The following is a 24,088-nucleotide window of genomic DNA, read 5'->3' as shown; positions in this document are numbered from 1 at the left end:
TACTTTGAGTGATGCATCAATATGTTTATATGATGAGATAATTAAAACTTCTCTTCAACTCACTTCCTATGCTTTCAGAACAAGTTCAGTTGCACTGTCCAGATGAATTAATGTGTCAAGCTTTGCAGTCATAAATAATGATGAGTGGAAAACCCACATCACTGTGGGCATGATGCAGGAATTCGACTGCTGCAGCTCAGTGTGTATGTATACAATAAACATTGCACGTGCATGGTTCATTATTTCCTCCTCATAAAATCGTTTGCACTCGTGACAAGTGTTTATTGCAGACTTTCCTTCACTGTGTCTTCATTGTTCTGTGTGGAATTGTGTTGTGTTGTGTTTTGGGGTTAAAAACTAACTTGCATCAGCTGCATGAATTTCTGCATTTGATGAAACAGTTAATTTCACCTTTTTTGTTTCTGTGTGCTTTAGTGTATGTTCATGAATGAGCATAGCCAATATATTGGTATGCAGCCAAGTGTCTCAGTGTGTGGATAAGACTGATGTGCTGTCAGCATTTGCAGTGTCCTCATTTGTTTGTTAGTCAAACCATCTGGAAGTGTTGATGAGTCTGCCTCATCCTGGGCTGATTCTAATTTGCATTTTAATCGTTGACCATATTCTCTTGTGAAAAGTTATCTGGATAGTTGTCAGCTAAGAGAGCTTGCTGAAAAACAAAGACCAACAAAATACGAAAGATAATTTAACATAGCAATACATTTCTACAATCAATTTTCCCCCACTCTTTTTACATCCTTATTTTTCTCTTATAACAACATTTTATCCTCCTCTGTCATCATTTCAACACATTTCTCTTTTATTATTTCACTTGCTCCTGTATTCTGCTGTACTTTCCTGTCCTCCCTTCCCTTCCCCTACACTTGACACATGCTCAGTGCCCTGCTTGCCAAGAGGTGGATGAGCAGGGCACGAGGCTGAGCTGGCTGTCACATGCCATCTGCAGGGTCACATGAAGACATGCCATCACGTTCCTACTCTCCTTTTTCTCCAAACGTCTCTGTGACCTAAGGAGAATTGTCAGAAAAGGCAAAAAAGATCTTGACGAGCCATGAACAATAGTCAGAAATGATCCAGGGGCAGGAAAGAAACATTTTAAATTTTAAGGAAGGAGAGAGATAAGTGCAGTTTGATAGGGGAGGAGAGAAGATGGTTTTATTGGACTTAACCAGGAGTGAAATCAAGATGATCGTGACTGGGAGACAACACCTCTGAGAGCTGTGGTTGATGTGCTGAAAACGATGGGGAGAACAGAAGTAAGGAATAAGTTAGTGTGAACAAAGAGGGATGGTGAGAAAGGCAAAATCCCCAGAGGCATCCCTTTGGTCTCTGTAAGCTGTGTTGATCTGGTTAGAGATAAACTTAGTCTAACAAATCACTGGGGAAACAGCGAAAGACCTGACACACCAGCAGCACAGAGCACAGACTATGCAGGTCTCACCAGATACTGTGCAACAGAGATGGACATATGCTGATTCTTATATTCACTTAGGTATGTGTGGACCTCGTTTTACACAATAGCATTTTAATTGGTGAGCAATTTTGTGCAGAAAAAAGGCATTCATTAACTGATTAGACCGTTTTTAACAGTGACTGATAGACAAAAAGGAGGTTTTACACCACTGAGTAGCTCATATATGTTCCTAGAAACACTATGGATTCCATAGAATTTAAACTCCACCAACACTGCTGCGTTACAAAGTCTAGTCCTTAGGAATGAACTCCAACTATTGAATTTCCCTTCTGGGATAAATAAAGTATTTTTCATTTCATTTCATTTCAAAACTCTCTCGTATAATGTAGCAAATATAGTAAAGCTTATTAAAAATTTACTTTAAGCACGATTATGATTTTATAGTTAACCCAACTTCTGCCTTAGCTAATTTCAGCACCAAGTAATGTTTTGTACACCAGCCTGTCTGTTTGAAAATCCAGTGTAAGGACAAGACAAAGAACAGTAAGTGACAAATAGTCACCTACTGTACATTTCTGCCCTTAATGTCTTGGCTATGAATCTGACCTTTTCAAATGGCAGTTTAAATATATATTTTTGTAACACATTCCTTTTAATTTCTCTTTATGGCATATTTCACACACAAGATAAGTTTGATATGTTTAATAGAAGCCATATGATGGTGTTAATAGTGAACTAAGACAAAAATACAGACAAAAAATATTGCTAGTCAGTCAAGAGTAAATTGCATTTTTTAGTAGATTGAATTGATTAGATTGGTAGTGTATCTTCATAACAACAGGCTTCAGAAACGAAAAGAAATGGCATGAAACTCAGATCTTCTGGCAGCCTGTTCTTACCTATGCATTGCATAAAAATGACACTTTAGGTTTCACCAGTTTGACTCCTGTCTATTGAGAGTCAAATGGTAAAAGCAGGTAAGACCTGAATTTTATCCTTATGGCATGTAAAACTAGATCATGTTTAAAAGGTATAGGAGAGGACACTTTTATTCTATATTATTTATGCTCTCTTTGTACTTCATCAATCAAAGACCATGGGCTGCCTTGTGTTCTTCCCTTTCATCCAAAGTTCAGTGAGGGGCCCGTGTTTTTTCATTCCTGCCTCTGGACACCACTGGACAAACTGTCTAATAGTCTCTGATAGTTCTTCATATTCAACCATGCTGTAAATAAGTGCCAGTAAAAATGGATTATGACCTTCAGTTACTGTTGAAAACTATTTACAGGTTAAACAAGTTCAAATTAAAGAAACAATGTTGCACATTCCTTTGTAAAACAGTAAATGAATGAGTAAGCATGTTTCCATAGTCTAAAGGATATTGTATGCTTTTCTTTGTTCCAGTAAATGATGAAGCCACAGCATTAGTTGATCCAGAAAGTTAGTGAAGCTACCCATCCAGCAGCCCAGTCTGGCATGCAGCTGTTGTGGTCTCTCTTCCATCCATTCAGCCCCATGTCCAAACTAACCATTCATATCATATCTTCTCTCTGTCTGTCCCAGCCCCAGTCAGCTATTCAACCACTAAGCTTCTGACCCTCCCTGAGCCCCCCCATGCAGACCTCCTTTCCTGCCCCAGGATGTGATGTAGTGACGTGCCTGCCAGCATAGTCAGAGTGTCCTTGTTCTAATGTGTTTGTGCATTGAAGAGATTATAAGGAAGCAGCTTGCCAGGGGCAAGCAGCTGCTGTTTCCTACGGCTCGCAGCAGTTTGGGGGGACACCAACAGGATGCCATGGGGGAGAAGTGGCTCGGCGGCCCTACTGCTGCTCTCAGTCAGAGGTATCGGACGGGCCAAGGCCAGGTAGGATTAGGCTTTTGCTGCCGCTGTGGACTCAGGGTCTGCTGAGGCTTGTGGCTCCTGCATGGATTATCTTGTTATTGTTGATCTGAAATAGGTTTGGGTGTCACTTTTGTTTGACTTTCTTTAGTCGGAACTTCATTTTTAGTCAGTCAGCACAAAAAAATAATTTCTCTTAACGCTAAAGACTTTTATTACAGTTTTACCTTTTGGTGCGTTTTTGATGGAGTTACTTTGTGGCCTGATTCAGAATGACTCTATGTTTATGATTTTTCACATCAAAGAACCTATATGTTGCGACAAACACTTTCTCAAGGCCATACAAGCTAATTGTTGCTTTCTCTGTAAACTAAGAGGCTTTCAGTGGAATTCAGCCACAGGGATTAAACACTGTGTGTTGCTTTCAACATGAGGTTTTTTCAAGTGGATTACAGCATTCCTCAATCCGAGTTGTTGGTTGAGGTTACTTTATGTTACTTCCCACAGTGCTGAATAAGTAGGTAAACAGCAGCTTTGTGTTTTGTCCATTCTTCTCTCAGAGTAGGTGGCTTCCTGTTGATTCTCCATGTTAATTGAGGTCCATTCAACAAGGAAAAATCCCAACACTGACATTTTCAGTAATCTTTTTTTTTTTAACATTAGCAGGGAGCGTGTGCTGCTTTGTTTTGTGGCCAGGCTTTATAACTTGCTGGCAAGTTTAGGAATATTATTAGCTGATTTAAAACTGAAACAATGCTTCTTTTCCTCTTGGCTCTTAAGTCAAAACAAGGAAGCATGGGAAATAGATTCAAAGCTGTTCTGATTCTTTTTTATAGTTTGTCCTTTGAGAGGATTTTGTAATACAGTTACTGGCATTTTTAGCTGGAGGTTTAGTGTGAGGTCATTATGATGTCAGTTGTTATGAGTTTGGCACAAGAGACTGAAAGCTTTCTTTTACTTACAAATTCAAAATGCAAGCAGGGCCATGTGACAAACTGTAGAGGGTTGAAGTAACTGGTTAGGTTTGTAAGACGCACAGCAGATATCAGCTGAATTTCCATGAAAGCACATTTCCCAACATTGTTCCATCAAGCTTTTATTAAAATAGACAGAACTAAGTCATGCACTAGCAGAAATTTAAGAAGTGCACATGTTGAGGTGAAAAGTGTGAAAATGCTATGCTAAACTCGTCATTAAATTACCTATGTGTCAAAACCACTACACATTCAAATGATATGCAAGCTGCCATCAGCATGACAAGAGAGAATGGAACAGCTGTGATGAGTGATTTGGTAAGATGTTTAGGGGTTACAAGGCTGCGCTCAGGCAATGTTGACAGACCTGTTGCACTTGAGAAACTCAAGAAACTTCTCTTGTTTCTCTCACTCTACCTTGCGCTCATACACATACATGAGCATCTGCACACAGCCACCTGGCAGTCATTTATATCAGAAGGTTAGTTGCCCTCAGGTATGAGGTTGAATGAGGATGTTAGCTATGACAACATGAATGGGTGCTTTCTTCTGCATATAAGGCATGATTTGATTTAAGCCAACACGTCATTAGCTGTCACTCCACAAGTATGTACTGTCTGATTAAAGATTGCCTGTTTGCAATGCATGCATTGCAATGGAGTTTGAAAAAAGAGAAGACCATCTTCATTCTTCTCACCAGTTTGATTTATTTATTTCTGGACACATACAGTAACATACAGCAGGGAGGTGATTAAATGCCTCATTTTACCAACAAAGAATCCTTGATTAATGAGCTTAAGAAGAGTTGTCAAGCTTACACTAAAAGGCCACCAAATTGCCTGAGGTATACATGTTTGTGGCCATTAATGGAGTCAACTTTCACTGCTGTGACTAGAGGGTTCGTCATGCATGTCCATTAGACTTCTAGTGGGCTAAAACAATGGATATCTTTGTTGTGTTTAAGCCTAAGTAATTTAAGTGGGGGTTTAAAGTGTGTCAGGTAGCAGATTTCTGTTTGAACCGAAGAGGAAGTTGATGGCCATCAGGCATGTAGGCAGGGTGTGTCGCCACGGGGAGGGAGGGGACAGGTGTGAATGATGTGTTGATGTTCAGGAAGTCGTCACTCCCTCCCGCATTCCAGCACCAGCTCTACTCGGCATGCAAATATGCCACACAGCTCCAAGCCCCACACTTTGCAACCTCACTTCCTGTCACCACACAGAGAAACTTGAGCAGCGGACAGTTTACATCGCACTCACATGGTGCCAAACCACCAGGACTGGATAAAGCTAGTTTTTGTGCAGGACTAATTCCTGGATTTCTCTGGCAGTGTGGATATGGGAGGCAGAGAGGAGGTAGTGGTGAGCAGGCTCGATTCCAACATGCAGTTTCCACGCTCCAGATTGAGTCGTTTCAGGCTCCGTCCAAACAAAAGCCCAGTGAGGGGCAAACGCATGAAGTCAAAGCTCCATAAGACAAAAGCAAGGTAAGTGTGCGGAGTTGGAGTTGGATCAGCAGGACTAAATTTACAAATGGTTGAATTTTGATCAGAAGCTAAAGACTATATTTTATTGTTCAAGTTAAATCTGTGTGGAACTCATAGAGATGAATCTTCTCTCTGTGAGGTAATGTATTTCTATAGAGACAGTCCTCTAGAGCTGAAACAGTTAGTTTACGGAGGGACAATTAGTCATCAACAACTGTCATTGACACTGATACGTAATTGCTGCTGTCAATTAGCATGCACGCATGTCAAACATTTACTGCTGTTAGGACCTTAAATGCGAGGACTTCCTGCTTCATTTGTGTTTTAAACAACAAGTTTTTGCTTTTTTGTCTGCTGGTCAGATTAAACAAACACTTTCTCTAGTATGGCTATGATGTGAAAATTCATAAACCTTAACTCAGATCTGCCATGTCAGTGAATGCCTCGTGCCTTCACTAACGTCATTATCGCTGCTGTTATCAATCTGTCAGACTGGAGCTGTGCATCATTTTTCACAATGCATTTAATGGCTGTTCTAGCTAAATAACCTCATTATAGGGATTTTTTGTGGTTTTGATAAGTTGCGTGAGGACACCTTAGTAGAAGTGTTTGTGGTTTTCCATGGAAATGGCTTGGATTAGCCTGCACTGCAGGGTACTGTCACGTTACACTGTATACTGCTGTTGTGTATGATGGAATGTAGCCATACTGGTTTAGGGAACAGTAAAGCAATAGCATGACCCATTTTACGTATTAAGTCAATGCAGAGCTGATTTGACAGCTTTTAAAAAGGAGAAAGCTTTAACGTATGAGAAAGCAGTTAATGTGTAGTTTTATGCTATAGTACCGCACTTAGTAGATGGTCACATTTCTTGAATTCAACTGTTGACCATTAATTGATTTTTTTTTTTTTTACATCAAATTTAATGGTGATGTTTCTTGCAAATATTTTTTTCTATGCATAGTATCATGTTACTGAACGAAAAAATAGTGTAGGCCTGCTGTAGAAATCTGTTTCTTTCAGTTTGTCTGTTTCGCTTGCTGTTACTTGCTAATAAAATAAGCTTTTATTGAAATAGTATATCTATTAAAACCCACATCTGAAACACCACAAAACTTGTTCAACAAACCAAAGCATTGACTGGTTGTTAATGCGGGCATTTATGAGCAGCATCTTGATGAGCTCATTGAATCACAACTGAAAGTATGAAGGTATTTTTGGCTCTGATACATCCAGCAACTATCATTTCATTGTCTCTCTACATTCTTGATGGCATGATAAGACATCTGGTGTTCTGGAACGGTATGGTTTGGTACGTCTCTTTGAGATATGCTGACTACAAGAATGTGGATGAACCACATGCCACTGGAGTGAATCAGCTGACCACTTCCTGTGTCTGTGATCAAAGGGTCACATTTTAGTGCTTGAGGGGGTGAGTGAGTCTGCCAGCTGAGTGCTTCCCATTGTTGGGACAGAACAGTATCCTCTGTTGTTCAGTCCTGCATATAAATAGCAGGTTGCCTTTTCCCTGCTTGTGCTAGGAACAGAAACTGAGGGCAAATATAGACAAGATTTCTTTTTCCAAAACTCTCTTCATTGCATGTTTCACCCTTGAGTGTTACTGGGTTGCATTCTCAGATGTGTATCTGTAGGTGGAGGGGTGTGACCCTCAGGGAAGCAGATTTCACACTGCTACAGTGACATCTAGTGGATCTGCAGGGTACTTTGCCTTCAGGCCACATTTTACAAGAACAATAGAGACCCCCCTTTGTGTCCATTCTCGCCGTTTCTCTCCTCACTCCGGCCCTACCTCCATCCCACTCCTTTTGTTTCTCTATCTCTCTGGGCTCTCCCGGCTGATTCATCCTCCCTGCACCACCTCAGTCTTCACCATTCCTCCCGTGTTTGTATGTGTCTTTGTGTTTCTGCTCATTTGTTTGCATGCATGCGTGTGATTTTTTTACGTGTGTGTATGTCTGCACCAGAGATCCCAGCCCCACCGAGATGAGCGTGGACTCCTGGGCCGGCACGCAGGACCAGGCAGCCGCTGAACACTCACACAGCACGCACACGCCGCCGCCCTCCCAGGACCAGGAGCAGCATCCCGACGAACTCTGTCTGGACTCATTTTGGAGTGAGGTTGAGACTATTCGACAGGGGAGTGGCTACACAGACCTCGACTGCACCAGAAGAGACTCCAGACAGTCAGAAGGTAAATACTGCAGATCCTGTGCTGATTGATAAAGAATAGACAAAAACAGCTGAGAAAGAAGTCCATTTAAGATTATGTGATAGTCTTACAAAATGATACTGTTTAACTCAGCTGCTACCGGGATCCTCCATTAAATGATACATTTGCCATGGCAACATATCAGGTTTCTCTCATGCAGCAAAGTGGCGCTCATCACCATGACAACACTATCAAACACTGTGGTGGGGAGTGTTTTATATGCAAAAGCCAAATAGCCATTCATGAATGCTGACTATTAAAGGAAACATTTGTTTATTATGCTTTCCTTTATTCTCATTCAAATGATCTGACTGTCTTAATTTTGCTCTTTGATTGATCCTTTTCATGTTATATAAAACAGAGGCACTGTTTCAATCCTTTTGCTAATGACTAAGGCCTCTGTGCAGCTTTGTGTAACTGTACATATTATATTGAGAAGATGACAGTTTAATTTTCTTCCTGAACTTAACTGCTGTAATGAGAGACAGTTCTTCATACTTTTAGGCAACACAGAATCTAGTTCATACTTAGGGATTAGTTGCTACTATTCATTTACACTCATCAACTGCCTGCTGTAACTGTTGCATAGCTAACTGAGCTAACTAACAAAGCTGAAGTTGCTCCTCTATAGGGTAAATAGATAAAACATCATGGTATTGTTTACCCTCCTTAAAACTCTCACAATGGGATATGTGACATCTTGTGATGCCACGGTGATATACTGTTTACACATTGGTGACTTTTGATTGCACTGTGCTGCAGATGTTTCCTAGCGACCAGTTTACACATTACTTTATAAAATTTTCTAAATTTAAACAATGAGAAAAAGTGTTCTCGTAAACCTAAATTTAGTATATCACCAGTTTACAGCTACTTTGCATTTACTTACAATTAGTACACAACTGTAAATAATCCAGTCATTTAATTAAAATTGTATACATAACTACTTCATGTTATATTTTAGTATTGCAACATGCTGCATTTTACCCACATCTTGTTGTTGTCAGTGTGTGCTTACATCTGGATGCTTGTTATATGTTTCAGAGGGAGAGCAAGAGGAGCAGTGGCTGGCTGATGCTGGCTTGTCGAACCTCATCAGTGAGGACAGCGAGGATGTAGACAACGCGGTGTTGCTGTCCACTCTGACTCGGACGCAGGCCGAGGCCGTCCAGCGTCGACTGGATTCCTACACTCTGTCTCTCCGCAAACGGAACAAACCACCTCCCCGCGACGTTCGTGACATCTTCCATTCACCTATTGCTCAGGTCAGGATGCTTAAATACAATGTAAATTACTATTTGCCTAAGGAAGGCTTTTCTACAGCTCTTCACAAATATATGTGCCCTACATAGTGATAAATATATTTAAATGTTAGAAACTACAAATAGAAAAAAGTAGTCGGTTTAGGAATGGCTTAGACAAACTTTTATCAGCACTTTGAATTTAGCTACCTAATTAACAGGAGTAGCATATACATATTGTAACTCATAAGTACTTTAGATTTAAATCTTCACATTTAACTTCCATTGATACACATAAATGACTCAGTTTTACAGTTTTCATGTCTGAAGACTGCTGTAGAAAATCTGTGCGAAAGCCTGAAAGTTCACAGTAAGCAGAGCCCACTCATGTCACATACAGTAAATACAATATGCAGTGAAATATCAGATACCCATTTCCCAGGTGACTGTTAAGACTTGGTGAGTTACCTTCTATTGTTCCACTGTATTGTGCTATCTTGTTTCATGGAGGAGGCCTGACCTGTGACAATAAAGGCAAATCACATGTAAAGGCCATGCTTTGTCCTCGCTGCCTGTCTGAGACAGTCTGAGAGAGGACTAGAGACACTGTTCCTCTGATCCTTATCAGTGCTTTTTCAAAGGAAACACTCTGTGAACCCATGTCCATTCTCTTATTGGACACGGATATTTATAACAGTTACTGATTACAGACAAGATTGTAAATTTGTTTGCAATGTGTCTCTTTCACCAGACCCTTCTGCCAGAGTCTCAGCATAGTGAAGACCTTGCCCAAAACAGTATGGCATCGGTTGCCAAAACACCCCTATCAGGTAAGAGCTACATAATATATTTATACTAAGTCAAAAACAAACTAGAAAAAAGAAAGGGATAACAAAGAAGTGAGTGAACTCTGGGCTGCAGCTTGTTTTTAGTGATATAGCTGAATCAAAACCAGTTTTAGTCTGGAAATTACATCATCAGATCATCTTACAAATTACTTTTTGTAATGGCCAGCCTTGTCTTTAGAAACATAGCTGAAGGTGAGCAGCAGGTTTGTGGGGATTTTATGATGACGGATCAGGCCACAATGTTGCTATCTGTCATCTCATTGGCTCCCATTGAATCCTGGATAACTACATGTCTCTGCATGCTGCTGCTTGAGAAACCCTGTCTGTTTTATAGTTTGATAACAAGCAGGGGAAACAGTTTGCAAATTGGAGAATCCTAAAACTTATTTGTAGGTCCATCCATCCATTATCTATACACCCACCACTTAATCCTCACTAGGGTCGCGGGGGGGGGGGGCACCTTGCAGCCCCTTATTTGTAGGTGTTTTAATATTACAAAAACATACAACAGGTTGGTGTCTCTTGAAAAGCAAGACTCAAACATCTTAGATACATTACTAAAATCAAAATGGACTGCAGTGCTGTTGCAGATGGTGACAGTGGCTTCAGCAGTATTCTTGTTTTTATCCATCCATCCATTATCTATACACCGCTTAATCCTCACTAGGGTCACAGAGAGGCTGGAGCCTATCCCAGCTGACGTAGAGCGAAGGCAGGGGACACCCTGGACAGGTTGCCAGTCTATCACAGGGCTGCACTTAGAGACAGACAACAATGCACAGTCACATTCACACCTATGGAAAAATTAGAATCAGGTGTACAAAAGTTCTGAAGGGATTTGGCGTTTCTCAACCGGTTTTTGAATGGCGAGCCGTTAAAGTTGATGAGCTGCCGCAGCCTCGGCTCATACTTTGTATGGCTGTCTATGGAACATGTTCAGACAGGCTGTGACATTTGGTCATCTACATAAAAAACTAAAAGTCCTACTGCTTTAAAAATGACACTGAGGGCTTCCTAACAAGATTTCCCACAAAAATATGTTGTTTTTGCACATATTTGGTAAAAAATTGTGGCTGTATGGGACAGTGAAAGTGAGTAAAACTCTCAGCTCTCTCAGCCAGGGGCATGAAGAACGATGACATCATCACCTGCAGCTTTGATCCTGATTGGCAGCTCAGTGCAGCTGGTCATGTGACTCACTGACAGTCTAAGGCTGAGCAGAGAGAGAAACATGGCTCCTTAAACTTAAAGCAGGTTTAACTTCAACAATGGCAACGCAGACCGAGGACCCGACAAACGCTGCTTGCAGCTTTAATTAGGGTCCGAGGACCCCTACTTACAAAGCAAGCAGCAAGGACCCTATTGTTCCTGCTCCGTTTCTTTCTTCTTATTATTTTTCCGCCGAACGCGAAACCCTTAATTTGACCCCCTAAACACGCTCAAAAACTCACCAAAATTGGCACGCACGTCCAAATCGGCGAAAACTTTGATAATATGGAAAAAAAAAACAAGAAAATGCTCTCTAGCGCCACCTAGTTACAGAAAAACACACTAAAACGGCCCTAGCGCCCAGTAGGAATGTCGTACAGAGATCAAACCAACACCAAAACGTTCGTCTCAATGAGACCCACAAATCTCGCACTGACACCCCTGACCTATCTCAAACAGGAAGTCCGCAATTTGCCTTTCAAAGTAAGAAAATCCGTGAAAACATCTTTCTGGAAAAAATTATCTTGTCTGACACCGTAAATTGTACCAACTTGAAAATCACACAGGAGACAGAGAAGGCCTTGATGTACAAAAGTTCTGAAGGGATTTGACGTTTCTCAACCGGTTTTTGAATGGCGAGCCGTTAAAGTTGATGCGCTGCCGCAGCCTCGGCTCATACTTTGTATGGCTGTCTATGGGGCATGTGCACACATGCTGTGACATTTGGTCATCTACACAATAAACTAAAGGTCCTGCAGCCTTAAAAAAAATTTAAGGCTGTAAACTGTTTTTACACACATTTGGTGAAAATTGTGGCTGTATGGGAGAGTGAAAGTGAGTGAAAGCGAGTAAAACTCTCAGCTCTCTCAGCCAGGGGCATGAAAAACGATGACATCATCACCTGCAGCTTTAATGCTGATTGGCAGCTCAGTGCAGCTGGTCATGTGACTCACTGACAGTCTGAGGCTGAGCAGAGAGAGAAAACGGCTCCTTAAACTTAAAGCAGGTTTAAATTGTGTCAAAATGGAGGTCAGACGGGCATGAGGGTCCAACGCAGACCGAGGACCCAACCAACGCTGCTTGCAGCTTTAATTTTCTTTGAAATTATCTGTTCCTCTGTCCTTAATCAGAGAACAGATAAGGGGTGTGTATAGTACATTTCCTCATTCTTGTGTTGACTTTCTGTCGTTTTTGTTCCTCTTGGTCCTTCATGAAGCGTACTATCAAATTAATTTTTTTTTTGACATCTCTACACTGGACTTCCCTCAAAAAAAACTAAAAAGACTGGCGTTTGTGTGTTTTTACTGGCATGTTTCCTGCTCAGCTGTGACACCGGAGCATCAGCGAGGTGCTCCTAAAGAAGAATTCTTCATCACTGATGTGGCCTACTGCGAACAGGCTGTCATCTTCCTCAAACAAGCCAAACTGCCACAGAACAACAGCCAACGCAGGAAAGAGGACGGCACCCTGCCTGTAAGCACCCAAACACTTTTCATCTCTCCCACTCATTTTCCAGAATGACTGTGGTTTTAGGACAGCTTTGTAGGGAGTAGAGAGTTTTAAGTAAAATCTTCAAATGGTCCAGGCATGAAACAGGAAGAGAATTTGCATATAAAACATAAATGGGGAACACTGACTTGTGTTTTACTGTTTGTATCGTACATTCATAACATTTAGTGAGAGTGAAATCTATTGCCTGAAAAGAGAATTTCAAAAGAATCACACAGTTTTGGGGAATATTAACAGCTTGGTTTTTGCATGAGGATGAAATTTTAGTTCAATTTAACTCATATTGAAATTAAAATCATATATATATAAATTTATATTTATAAATATAGTTCATAAGCCTCACCAAATGCCTCTACCATAAATGCTGACAGTTGGCTTTTTTTGACTGAGCAGTTTTTGTATTCCAGTCCCAATTATATGCACATCTTTGTCTGTTCCACAAAGTTTTAAGATCTCAGATACAATACAGAGGTTTTAGGAATTTTTAAGCTCACAGTTGTTTAAAAGATTTTTTTTAAATGTTTTTGTGATCTTTGCCTACAGACAGCCAGTTAAATCATCATTTTGACTCTATCAGTCTGAGTTTTGTTTAATTTATTGTTGTGATTATAACTGGGTTTGATAGTAGTAAACCTTTTAAAAAAAAAAAAAAAAGTACTTGCAAGTAAAGAGCAAAAACGAGTCACAGAAATTTAGTGCCAAGCTTCTTACAGAATATTTCAGTCCCTGTTTTGGATCAAGACTTTCATGTAAACCTGAAACCACACATACACACACACACACACACATACACAAATGATATTATAAGCCATTTGCAATCAGCCCTCCGCTGCTGGTTAGATAACAAGGTTAAGCAGATAAGGAATGATAGAATTAGCTCAAAACAAAAGGAGACTTGTTGTGTCACCGTCCAGCAGATTTATTTTTCTATTTCAGGCTAAATAAGTTTCCTGTGCAAAAAGGGCGAATTTGTGGTCCTACTTATGCATGCCAGCATACCTTTCTACCATGTGTACTTAAAGACACTGCATCGAGATAAACTGATGTACAGTCAATCTGTCTTCATCTTCCTCTATTTTTTTGTTTTGTATGATTTCTGTCTTCCTGTCATTCTTCACCTGCACTTGCTAACTTTCAACTCCATTCCCTCTCTTCTCACTTTTCTCTTTCCTCCACTCTCACCTTCTCAGCGGGTGATCTGCCCCAAGTGCCGTCTAGGAGTGACTCGTATTCAAGATCTGTCCCATGCTGACATGAAGAAGGTGCGTCAGTTGGCTCTCATTGACATGACGGCGCTGTGTGACCTCCTAGAGCTGGAGGTCAAAAGGCACAAAACCGGCAAGAGGAAAATCCCAGGTAGGGTAGCACTTGAGCCCACAGCAAAGACTTTACACACATGGTAATTGACAGTACCTTTTTTTATTAAGAAAATGATATCAAACTATGTGGGAGATTTTTTCTGTCTTTGACCCACACACACAAGCTGTCAGCTTTTTAATTCCTGTTAACTGTTCCTTCCTGTTTCTCTGGTGCCAGGATTGTACCTGCTCAGCACTCAAAACTAGACAAAACTAGTTACATGTTTTTTGGTTTTTTTTTTTCAAATAATTTATCAGTCATAAATATTCCTTTTGGTTAGCACTGCAGTATGTCAGCATCCTCGTTTGCACATAGTGACACAAGCAACACCATGTGAGGCAAACATGACTGACACGCTAGTCTTTCACAGAGAGTACGCTCTTTGGGGTGCCGCTGGCCACGCTGCTGGAGACTGATCAGAAAATGAAGTCCAACACCTCAATTCCTCTGTTCCTGCAGGCGGTAAGAACCCATGAATGCATCTGTGTGATATGACCTTTCACAGTCAAAACACGTACAGTAAATAAATTACACGCTGCATATCATGCAAAATTTGTACGTGCCAGACATTCATACTTTGTTGTTGTCTATTAAGTCTGTTATTCTCCTCTGGTCTGGCAGAAGGTGACATTTTTTTGTCATAGATAGAGAACTGTTAGAGAACATACAGTGTCCTCTGTATGTGAAATGCTTCGACCACACCCTGTTTGTAGCAGCAGTTACTGAGTATAACCAGCAGAGGTGAGCTCGAGATTCTTATCTACTGATGCCGGATTCTGCTGATGCCTCTCTCCCTTTTTTCTTTCTCTCTCTCCCTCTGCAGTTGTTGTCGTTTCTGGAGAAGAAAGGAGTAGATTCGGAGGGGATCCTACGGGTTCCAGGGTCTCAGTCCAGAATCAAGGTGGCATATCGGAATCTACACACACATAGCACTGCACTTAATTATTTTATCTATTTATCTCTTGTGTAAAGCCAAGACCTAAAGAGCAGACAAAATATTGACACAGTAAAATGTAAGAATTGCTTTAACAGTGGAGAGGAAAACCAACAGGCTTCAAGAAGTTTAAGTACAGCTGACATTTACAAAAACAAGGTCCAATAAGACAGAATCAATCATTCTTTTTCAGCTGCTGGTGCCAGATAGCCTTCATGATGCCACAATATAGAGATGATCGTGAATCATTTAAACCTGAGCAGCCACAAGAGGGCACCAGTTAGCAACAAGGGAGGGAAATCTGCCAGGCTAGATAATCAATTAGTCTACAACAGTGAGAAATAACTAAATTTCATAGTGCGGTTGTGGTTTCTTTCATTAGTCCCTGGTTTCAATTGCATACCAAGGTATTACAAAATGATTAAAATTTTTTACTGTTAGTGACAAGTACACAGCATGAACCTATGTCACATCACAGCATTTTTGCTTTACTCCTAAAGTCCAAGCAGTTTCAGGACATTTAAGTTTGCTCTGGTCCTATGGTCCCATTTTTAAATGCAATCTACAGTCCCACACCTCTATGGAAACAGCACAACCATGGCTAGAAGTACAACGAACTCCAAAATGTCTTCTGTGCAGTATTAAAGGTTATAAAGTCATAAATCATTAAGAAAAAAATGAATTACTTTGATTGTTATGTAAAAAAAAACCAAATGGAATCAACATGTACAACATTTGCCCAAGTGTCCACAAAAAATGGTGGTTCCACATACTATAGACATTTTACTACTTTCGTTTTTAATTTTTTTCAGTACTGCTTATAGCAGATATGATTTTGGGCAAATGTTTGAAAGAGACATGTAGAATAAAGTGAGAGTCAATAAAAATCTGAATTTAAGCCCTGTTTTGTTAAAGTTCCTTGATGGAATGGCACATCATACATGATTAGTTCAAGAACCAGCAGAAAGCTTAAAAACTGATTCTTTCTATTGGAGAAAGCTTTTTGAAGACAACATGCCTTTCAAACCCGGTGGCCGATTTTGAGGTTCAGTGGATTAAACTCATTCACCACTGTCTGTCCTTAGATGGGTCCTTCAAAAGTTCCCTGTGTCAAAGCATCAGTATCAGTTTTTACACCTGTCTTTTTAAATCTATTGTCATAAATAGTAAATCTAATTATAACAAGCTTTTAAATGGAGACATGTCAGTTTGTTATTCAATTCACCCCAACAGAAAACTGCATTGTTTTCTGTGTGCAGCTGTTGCAGCAATACTTGGAGACCAACTTCTACTCAGGGCAGGTCAGCTGGGATGAAGTGAGTCCAAATGATGCTGCTGCACTACTCAAGAAGTTTATTCGCGAACTGCCTGCTCCTCTGCTCACCGCTGAGTACCTCAACACCTTCAGTGCTGTCAGAGGTCAGTGTACACTCAGTGATTGCTGTTAGGTAAAATATCTTATATATTTTATATTCTTGTGTTGATATTTTGAAAGAATTGCAACACTCTTACAGTAGATTTAAAATACTATGCAAGCATTGAACAGATTGTGCAAACAGTGTTGCGTCAGACTTACGCACCCATTATACTTCAGTTTTTTGAATGAGGCTGCTGTTCAGTGATTCGAGACCTGGTTCTGTTTGGATTAAACCTGAGAACATTCCGTTTCACGACAATGCTGTATAGTTACATAACAACCAGACCGCGTCACACAGTATGTGACTATGCAAGTGGAAATGCCAAAGTGAATAACAAAGTGTGTATTTGGATCACTGTTGTGTATTTTGTCAATCTTTTGGTAGCGTCTTAAATGTTGTCTGGTTCCATTAAATTACTGTCTAATATAGACATATGCAACAGTTCCTTTTCCCTTCCTCAACACCACAATGTGTCCCACTTTTTCAGACAGCTCAGCAGGGCTCACATCATAATTATAGCACCTAAGTCTCTTCGCCATGATGGCAGCACTGTGTGACGCTTATCTTTTCTGCTCCAGCTGAGAATTCAACATTAAGATGAACAAGTTGATAGCGTTTATAAGAGGTGTCCTGGCACCACCACAAATGCGCACACTGTGACTCCACAGAGAGGGGGATCAGCCATTTTCACATCAGTTTCACCTTAATAAAAAAATAGACTGATATTAATATAGCCTGACTGATGACTCACTGATGTATAGTTTGTGAGGAGGATCAGTGCAAAGTGATAAATGACGTGTGACCACAGAAACATAAGCTAACAAACCTAATGACCACCTGTCACAATGCCATTAGTCTTTAGACATCCCATTATTCTTAGTCAAACACAGAGGAAATTAATAGTGTGAGTGTGTGTTCGATCTGTCTCACCTACGTATTTTCTTATTTCTTCAGACATCACAGAGCTAAAGCAGAAACTCCACATGTTGAACTTGCTCATCCTGCTGCTGCCTGAGCCCAACAGGAACACACTAAAGGTAAAGACAGCACAACTGTATAACACTTCATGTCAGAAATTCCACACAGAAACAGTAAATCAAGCTTTAAGACAGATAAAAGGATTTCATTTTAAAACATTTGGAATAGACTGAGTTTTTTTTTAATGGTCTCAACCACTGTTTTAGCAAACAGTTATTGGACCTTTTGGTGGTTGGCAGTAGTTGTGTAGCATGAAACCACTTTCTTCCATCAAGGTAAGAGAAACATGGTTACTTTTCAAATTAGGATCTACCGGTAACTAGGATTGAAATGAGCTCCACTCTTCTTTCACAGTATCAGTAATTACATAATAATGAAAGGAGCAGTGTTACAGTACTTTTACTTTTGATATTTCAAGGTCATTTTTAATCATACTTAATTTGCACTTTTACTTAGGTAACTAATAGTGTATTTTTACACTGAAATATTGCTTTTCCGTTGCTCAAATGTACTTGCACTTGGAGAACATTTTTGATTTCCACACACGACATTGGCTCAAAACTAGCTACCAAAATGTGGGAGTCAAGTTTGAAAAGTATTTTATGTAAAAGTGTAAAACCCTACAGGAAAATTACAGAATCTATGAGTGATCCCAAAAGCATTAAACTGGACATGTGATCAACAACCTCTGCTGTAAAACTACTTTATTTTTACATTTTTTTACTTCACTCTACTCGCTCTTCTTAGATTTGTCAGAAATGCATCCCAAATGACTCTTGACCAAAGCACCGTTTCATAATGCATGACTGTATTGTTCTGCTCACAATCCACATTTCAGACACTCTGCTCTGTTATATAATGGCTTGCATTAACCAATGATTCACTTTCACCAACATAAGTGTGCAGTCAGCCCCGCTTATAGCAACCAGGAGCATAAATCCCACCTGAACTAATTACTTTGACTCCAGTGGAGGCAGCTGAAACTTACAGTGCATTAGCATACTTCTCAGCAGAGGTGTTACGGATGATTCAGTCACTGTGATAATTCACTTTACTCTGTTTTGTCTTTCATGTAAGTGGCCTTTTTATCTTTTGAAAGACATTTTCACTGTGCTCAGTCGAAAGCCAGAGTGTGTCTTTTGAGTTTATAAAATATGGAACTGTATGTTTAAAGTCCATGCTGTACCTTTTAATAGAAAAAATAATTCTACAAACATCTTAAAGGCCTTCAGCCTTATGCATCTCCATCTGTGTCTCCTTCAGGCTCTGCTTGAGTTCCTCAGTAAGGTGGTTTCCAGGGAGAAGAGGAACAGGATGAATCTGTGGGCCGTCGCAACCATCATGGCTCCCAACCTCTTCCTCCATAAGGCCGTCCCCAGCAGACTGACTGAGGGGGCAGAGAAAGGACAGGCGGAGAAGGCAGCTGACGTTATGAGGCTCCTCATTCGCTACCAGGACCTGCTCTGGACGGTAGGACCACCCACATACATCAGATATAATAGCGTGATTATTTAGTGTATATTTACTGTTGAAGTGTGCTCCAGTTTAACTGGAAAATCTTTAAACTGGTTTTATTTTTAATGGACAAGATTCACTTCATTATCAGAGAAATAGCATCTGGTCAAAGCTGTATGTTAAATAAATATCTTGAAAATGAAATGGCAGTCTGATTTTATTTTTTTTTTTAATTTAAAAAAATTCAACCAAAACGGTTCCAACTTGGCCTTTTGATTTTTTTTTTTAGCTGTGAGTTCCTGAGAAACCAAGTGAGTAAACTAGTGATAAGATTTCTTTGGTAAACACTGTATCACAACATGCTGTATCATGTTGTTTTTCTCTTCAGATCCCTAATTTCCTCATGAGCCAGGTGCGTAAACTGAATGAGAACAGTAACCGGCGTTACCAGTTCTATGATCGCCGCATCAAGAACCTGCTGAGGAAGATTCATACAGACAGCAGAGAGAAACCTGACAAAAACAACTCAGAGGTGAGCTGGTTTAGCAGTGCTGCACTGCGGCTTTTGTTCTCAACAGTAATGTCTTGCATTTGGAACCACAATACAGCATCGATTATCAGCCATGAATTATTTCATAAAATGTCAGTTCTTGTGGTAATTTTATCTATGGACTTAATACTTACGATGTGCCAGTTAAAAATTATCACTAGAAGAATCATAATTAAGCACATTGTACATAATTTAACATTTAACATGCTAAATGCTTAGCCTCCTGCTGATTCTGCTTCTGTTACTTTACATCAAAAAATGATGACAGTGGTGAATATTCTCATTTTCTTTTTTTTGCAGCCGCGTCGTACAGTCAAGATCCAGGTTGGTGATCTGGTGAGCGGCACAATGGAATTCCAGCTCAATATCAGCTCACGAGCCTCAGACCTGCTTGCCCAGTTTCACCGCCAGTTCCTCCGTAGCCCTGATAATGGAAAAGGAAAAATGCGAAGGTGTGATACTGCAGCAGTATAAAAACACCATTGTGTCATCTAGCTGTGCTACGTGAAATCTGACTGCTTGGCTTTGCAAAAATACAAGTTTGATCACAAGTTGTAACTGATAGGTTTCTGGAGTCACCCGTATCAGTTTATTTAATTATCCTTTGAGAATGAAACGTGTATTATATATCCACCTTTCTGAAAAACAGAGCAGGATAATGTTGTATGTGTCTCTCAACAGAAACGGCTCTGTGGTGTATCCAGACTGCGCCCTGTACGAAGTGGGAGGGAATATCGGTGAGTAAAGTGGCTCTGCTGTTTTCTCTGATCAGAGCAGCAGTGGCATTTGCATGTCTTTCTGCTCAATGAGCTGATGAGAGTAGCAAGGTCTTATGTAATGAAGTGTGCAAGCGCCAAAGAGACACGAGCTGTGCATCTGCAGTTATCAGAGCAGACAAATGCTTATTACACACATGTCTGCGCGCTCACATGAGAGCTGACACAGTGAACAGTACGACTAAAACTTTATCAGGCAGTTTAACTTTGTGTAAGAGAATCTCTAAACCTGCATGTTGGTTCCTGGAACTTCTGATTATTGTTTTGACACAAACATAAGCCCAAGAATTGATGAACAATTTGCCCATTTGCAATCAATTTACAGGAAAATAGTCAGCAACTATTCTGATGATCTAGTAAAATTTCAAACAGTTTGAAAATATTTAAAGCACAAACCGTAGCTGCCACACTGATGCAACTATGCTTAGCTAGAAATACATTACTGTGCCACTTGGTGTATGAATATACTGCAAGTTTTGTTAAACTTGGAAATCCAATACTTGAATGAAATACACTGAATATTATTTATACCCAATATACACAATTGAACACAGGGAGAGAATAAAAAAAAGAAGATTTTATTGAGAATAGAGTAATATCACTGCTGTCACAAGAAATTCCAGTTCAGTATTTTTTCAATTTTACTCACTTAAATTACACATAAATTAAAATATACAAGATATAAGACATTTATTGGACCAAACAATGAACTGATTAATCTGCATAACTGGTTAAAAATGTTAGTTATAGCCTTAAATTATATGTAAGTAATAAATCCTTTTTTTTTTTCTTTTTTTTTTTTCATCTTCCTCACTTGGCCTAATTCTATTGTGTGTGTTTTCTGCAGGTGAGCACTGTCTGGATCCCGACACACACCTCCTGGATTTATACAACAGTAACCCTGGAGGAGAATGGTTCATCAAGATGAAACCTAATGCCAGCAGAGGGCTGTAACGTCGAAGCCATGGGACAGTGGATGGACGGATCGAGGAACGGGCAGCAGAAGAATAGTAAAGGCAGAGTCTTAAGAAATATCAAATCCATGCAGCCATTTCTTCTTCATGTCCTGCATAACCTCTGAGCAACAAGCGAGAAAGGAGACAGATGGAGGAAGCAGAAACAGTTAGATGCAGAATCTGCCCAGAGCAGAGCCTCAAAACTGTCTGCGATCACATGAGCACACATTGCCCTCTTTCTCTTTCTCTCTATCTTTCTGTTTCCCTCTGTCTTCTTCTGCTCCTTTTCTCCCTTAACGCCATCATTGCTCTCCTGCCTTACTGCAGGCCTGCAACGCTGCGAGCAAAAAGCTGCCGACGTGTCTCATTACTTCGATGGAGAACCTGCGTCACAGAAAAGAGTAGAAAGCGAGTGAGAGAGGGAAAGCGGCTGGACAGTTTGCTTCACCATCTTTTCTCTCAAGAAATCTCCTACCATGAGTGAGCAGATGGGGTTGCAGAGCACCTCTGGCTATAGAGAGCCGCCCTCCACCCGCTCAGACCAACCTCTGCTCCACATACACAGACTATGTGTTCTCCTATTGTTGGTTTGATCCATCGATCCATTGTAAAGCTGCAACATGATATAGGTTTTTTTGTGCATATTCTAAGCAAAATGGGTACCTAACTATGTACTTCAGTATTCTGGCTGCAATTATTTTTTTGACATTCATCGCAGTCATTGTTTTGTCAGTCTGAACTTAGATAAACCAGGAAATCAGCAAACATGTACCCATATAGCAGGTCAGTAACTCCCCTACTTCCAACCTTTAAAAATGTGGCTTTCTGGCTTTTTTTTTTTTTTTTTTTTTTAAACTATATTAGAAAACTCTCCATCAGGAGACTGACAGGTAGTAAAAGACTGACAGGCAGACAAAGCGGAGATTATTTTTCTCTCAGCACAAAAGTTTTTGTGGGACTTGATGTTCGAGGGCACAGTGTTCCCTGTTTTAATATCCTCTTTTATCCACCAGCAGGGCTTTTCCTGGCTCGGAGTGACTACGTACCACACTGAGCATATTCCGTCTGCATACAGTAAAGGCAATGAATCCGTGTTACCTTATAAGACAGAAATCCATGCATTTCCTCTTATTTCTTACCATATGAATAACCCCACTTCACTAAACTGCTTTAAACAAATTACCTTTAGTTCTTGTTATTTTGGTGCTGGCTAAAACCTCTTTAGTGGTTTAGTGTTACTCACCTGCTTGTGTTCATGTAAAAAAACAAAATTACAAGCCACACACATGGCAAAAATAGGTGTTCAGGAGAAACACAGCTGGGGAAATCTGATTTCTTTATTGTTCTACCCTGATTACAGAAACAAGTTTTCTCATTTACATGATGTTTAAGAACTCAGCTTATTGGAGCAATCAGACTGTAATCTGGTTAGTTATGTCGGTGTAAACACATTGATTGTAGTAGAGGCACATATAGCCTCAAATATGGACAGAAAACCCTTGTATCAGTTTTTTCTTCTTCTTTTTTTATCTAATAAGAAAACAGCAACAGGAGGAAAGGCACTCAAAAGTAAAAGCTGGAAAACAGACATTTACTGACGGATCAATTAGGTAATCAACTGACTGATCCTTCTCAATCACTCATGTTCCTTCTCTCCTGCTACTGGCATCTCCATTCTGCAGATTTGATGTAAACAGAGACAGAAGGACTCTCTCTGTGTATCGACCCCTTTCTACATCTGTGCCATTCAAAGAGGGACAAGACCTTGATGAACTGATATTTGTCTATCTGTGAAACCCTGTGGTCTCCTGGGTGTTATAAAAATCCATGGACTTCCAAGGACCCCTGACTCGCACAGAACAGTGCTCAAAGAGACTTCTCTTTTCTGACACCAAGGGATTTGGTGTCACAACCTCAAGGACAATTGTTGTACCTCTAAAGGGAGTTGTTAAGGACATACAGTGAAGCTGGTCTTCAGTGGTCATGAATGGAGGCGAAAGTGCTGAAGTGACTCCTGGAGCGTGGAGTATTATTATTTATATGAATGTAATACCGTTGTTACTTCTGTATTTGGTGAGTACTATGTAGGATAGAGAGACTTTAGGCTAATGTGGAGTGCTGCACTCAGTGTACCAGTATGTTTGCTAAGTCGCCCATACTCAGTGTGGGAATTTGCAGTGTTTGTGTACATATTGGGGTTTTTTTTTGTTTGTTTTTTTTTAATGAATCTCTTTACATCTGTTTGTAGCACAAATTTCCTTTGTAAATATTTCTCATTCATATACAATCTGCTGTGAGGAGAAACTACTGCAGTAGGAGTGTTTGTTGTGCTCATGTTGCTACTCGAAGCCGTTCCAAACACGCAAGCAGCAAATGAATGTATTAAACATTTTGTACCAATCATCAGATGTGAACCATTTGCTCCTTGCAGCTGGAGCCATGTTGGTGCTCCGCGGCCATTTTGTGGGAAGTGTCTTGCACACTCTGTTCGATAGATGGGAGTAATGACAGCCGGCCTAGGCACCCACATCTATCAACACCCTCTGCTCCATCTCTGTCACCTCCCTGTAATGGACCATAATGTCTGTGTGGTGCATGCATGAGAAACGCACACAGGAATCACATTTCTTTGATAAAGCAGAAGGTAATAAATGAGTGTTATAAATTCTACTGCCTGACAACAGTGGAGTGTGTGTGTGCATGTGTGGCGTGCGTGCATGTGTGTGATGAGCTTCATTACACAAGTCCAATTGGCCTGTCCCAGGGTCCCAGGCACAGTTCAGTGCCTCGGCACAAAGCAAGCTGATGAAACTGCCTTTTGCTGACAATCAGGAGAACTAGGTCACCTCTGAAGCAGCATCCCCGAGGGCAAGCGGTGTGAGTCCAAAC

The 24,088-nt window shown here is 40.3% G+C and overlaps 1 protein-coding gene across 2 annotated transcripts; it reads left to right on the top strand.

Annotated features, from left to right (window-relative positions):
* Positions 1–3,164: 3,164 nt before the first annotated feature.
* On the top strand, positions 3,165–23,869 carry arhgap40 (Rho GTPase activating protein 40). 2 transcript variants are annotated; one of them, XM_008285296.1, is made up of 16 exons: positions 3,165–3,299; positions 5,580–5,735; positions 7,722–7,948; positions 9,011–9,231; positions 9,959–10,037; positions 12,589–12,737; positions 13,964–14,129; positions 14,503–14,594; positions 14,956–15,033; positions 16,326–16,485; positions 17,439–17,521; positions 18,726–18,932; positions 19,306–19,449; positions 19,768–19,919; positions 20,149–20,204; positions 21,091–23,869. In XM_008285296.1, the coding sequence occupies exons 1-16, from the start codon at positions 3,226–3,228 to the stop codon at positions 21,195–21,197; spliced, it is 2,151 nt and encodes a 716-aa protein (XP_008283518.1). In that variant the 5' UTR covers positions 3,165–3,225; the 3' UTR covers positions 21,198–23,869. The 2 variants fall into 2 exon arrangements, with proteins under 2 accessions (XP_008283518.1, XP_008283519.1); XM_008285297.1 differs by lacking the exon at positions 5,580–5,735.
* The last annotated feature ends 219 nt before the right edge of the window (positions 23,870–24,088 follow it).

Source organism: Stegastes partitus, unplaced genomic scaffold (assembly GCF_000690725.1).
Source record: "Stegastes partitus isolate 25-593 unplaced genomic scaffold, Stegastes_partitus-1.0.2 Scaffold395, whole genome shotgun sequence".
Taxonomy (NCBI): domain Eukaryota; kingdom Metazoa; phylum Chordata; class Actinopteri; family Pomacentridae; genus Stegastes; species Stegastes partitus.
The sequence above is the reverse complement of the archived record's forward strand: the minus strand, read 5'-3'. Positions and strand labels throughout refer to the sequence as shown.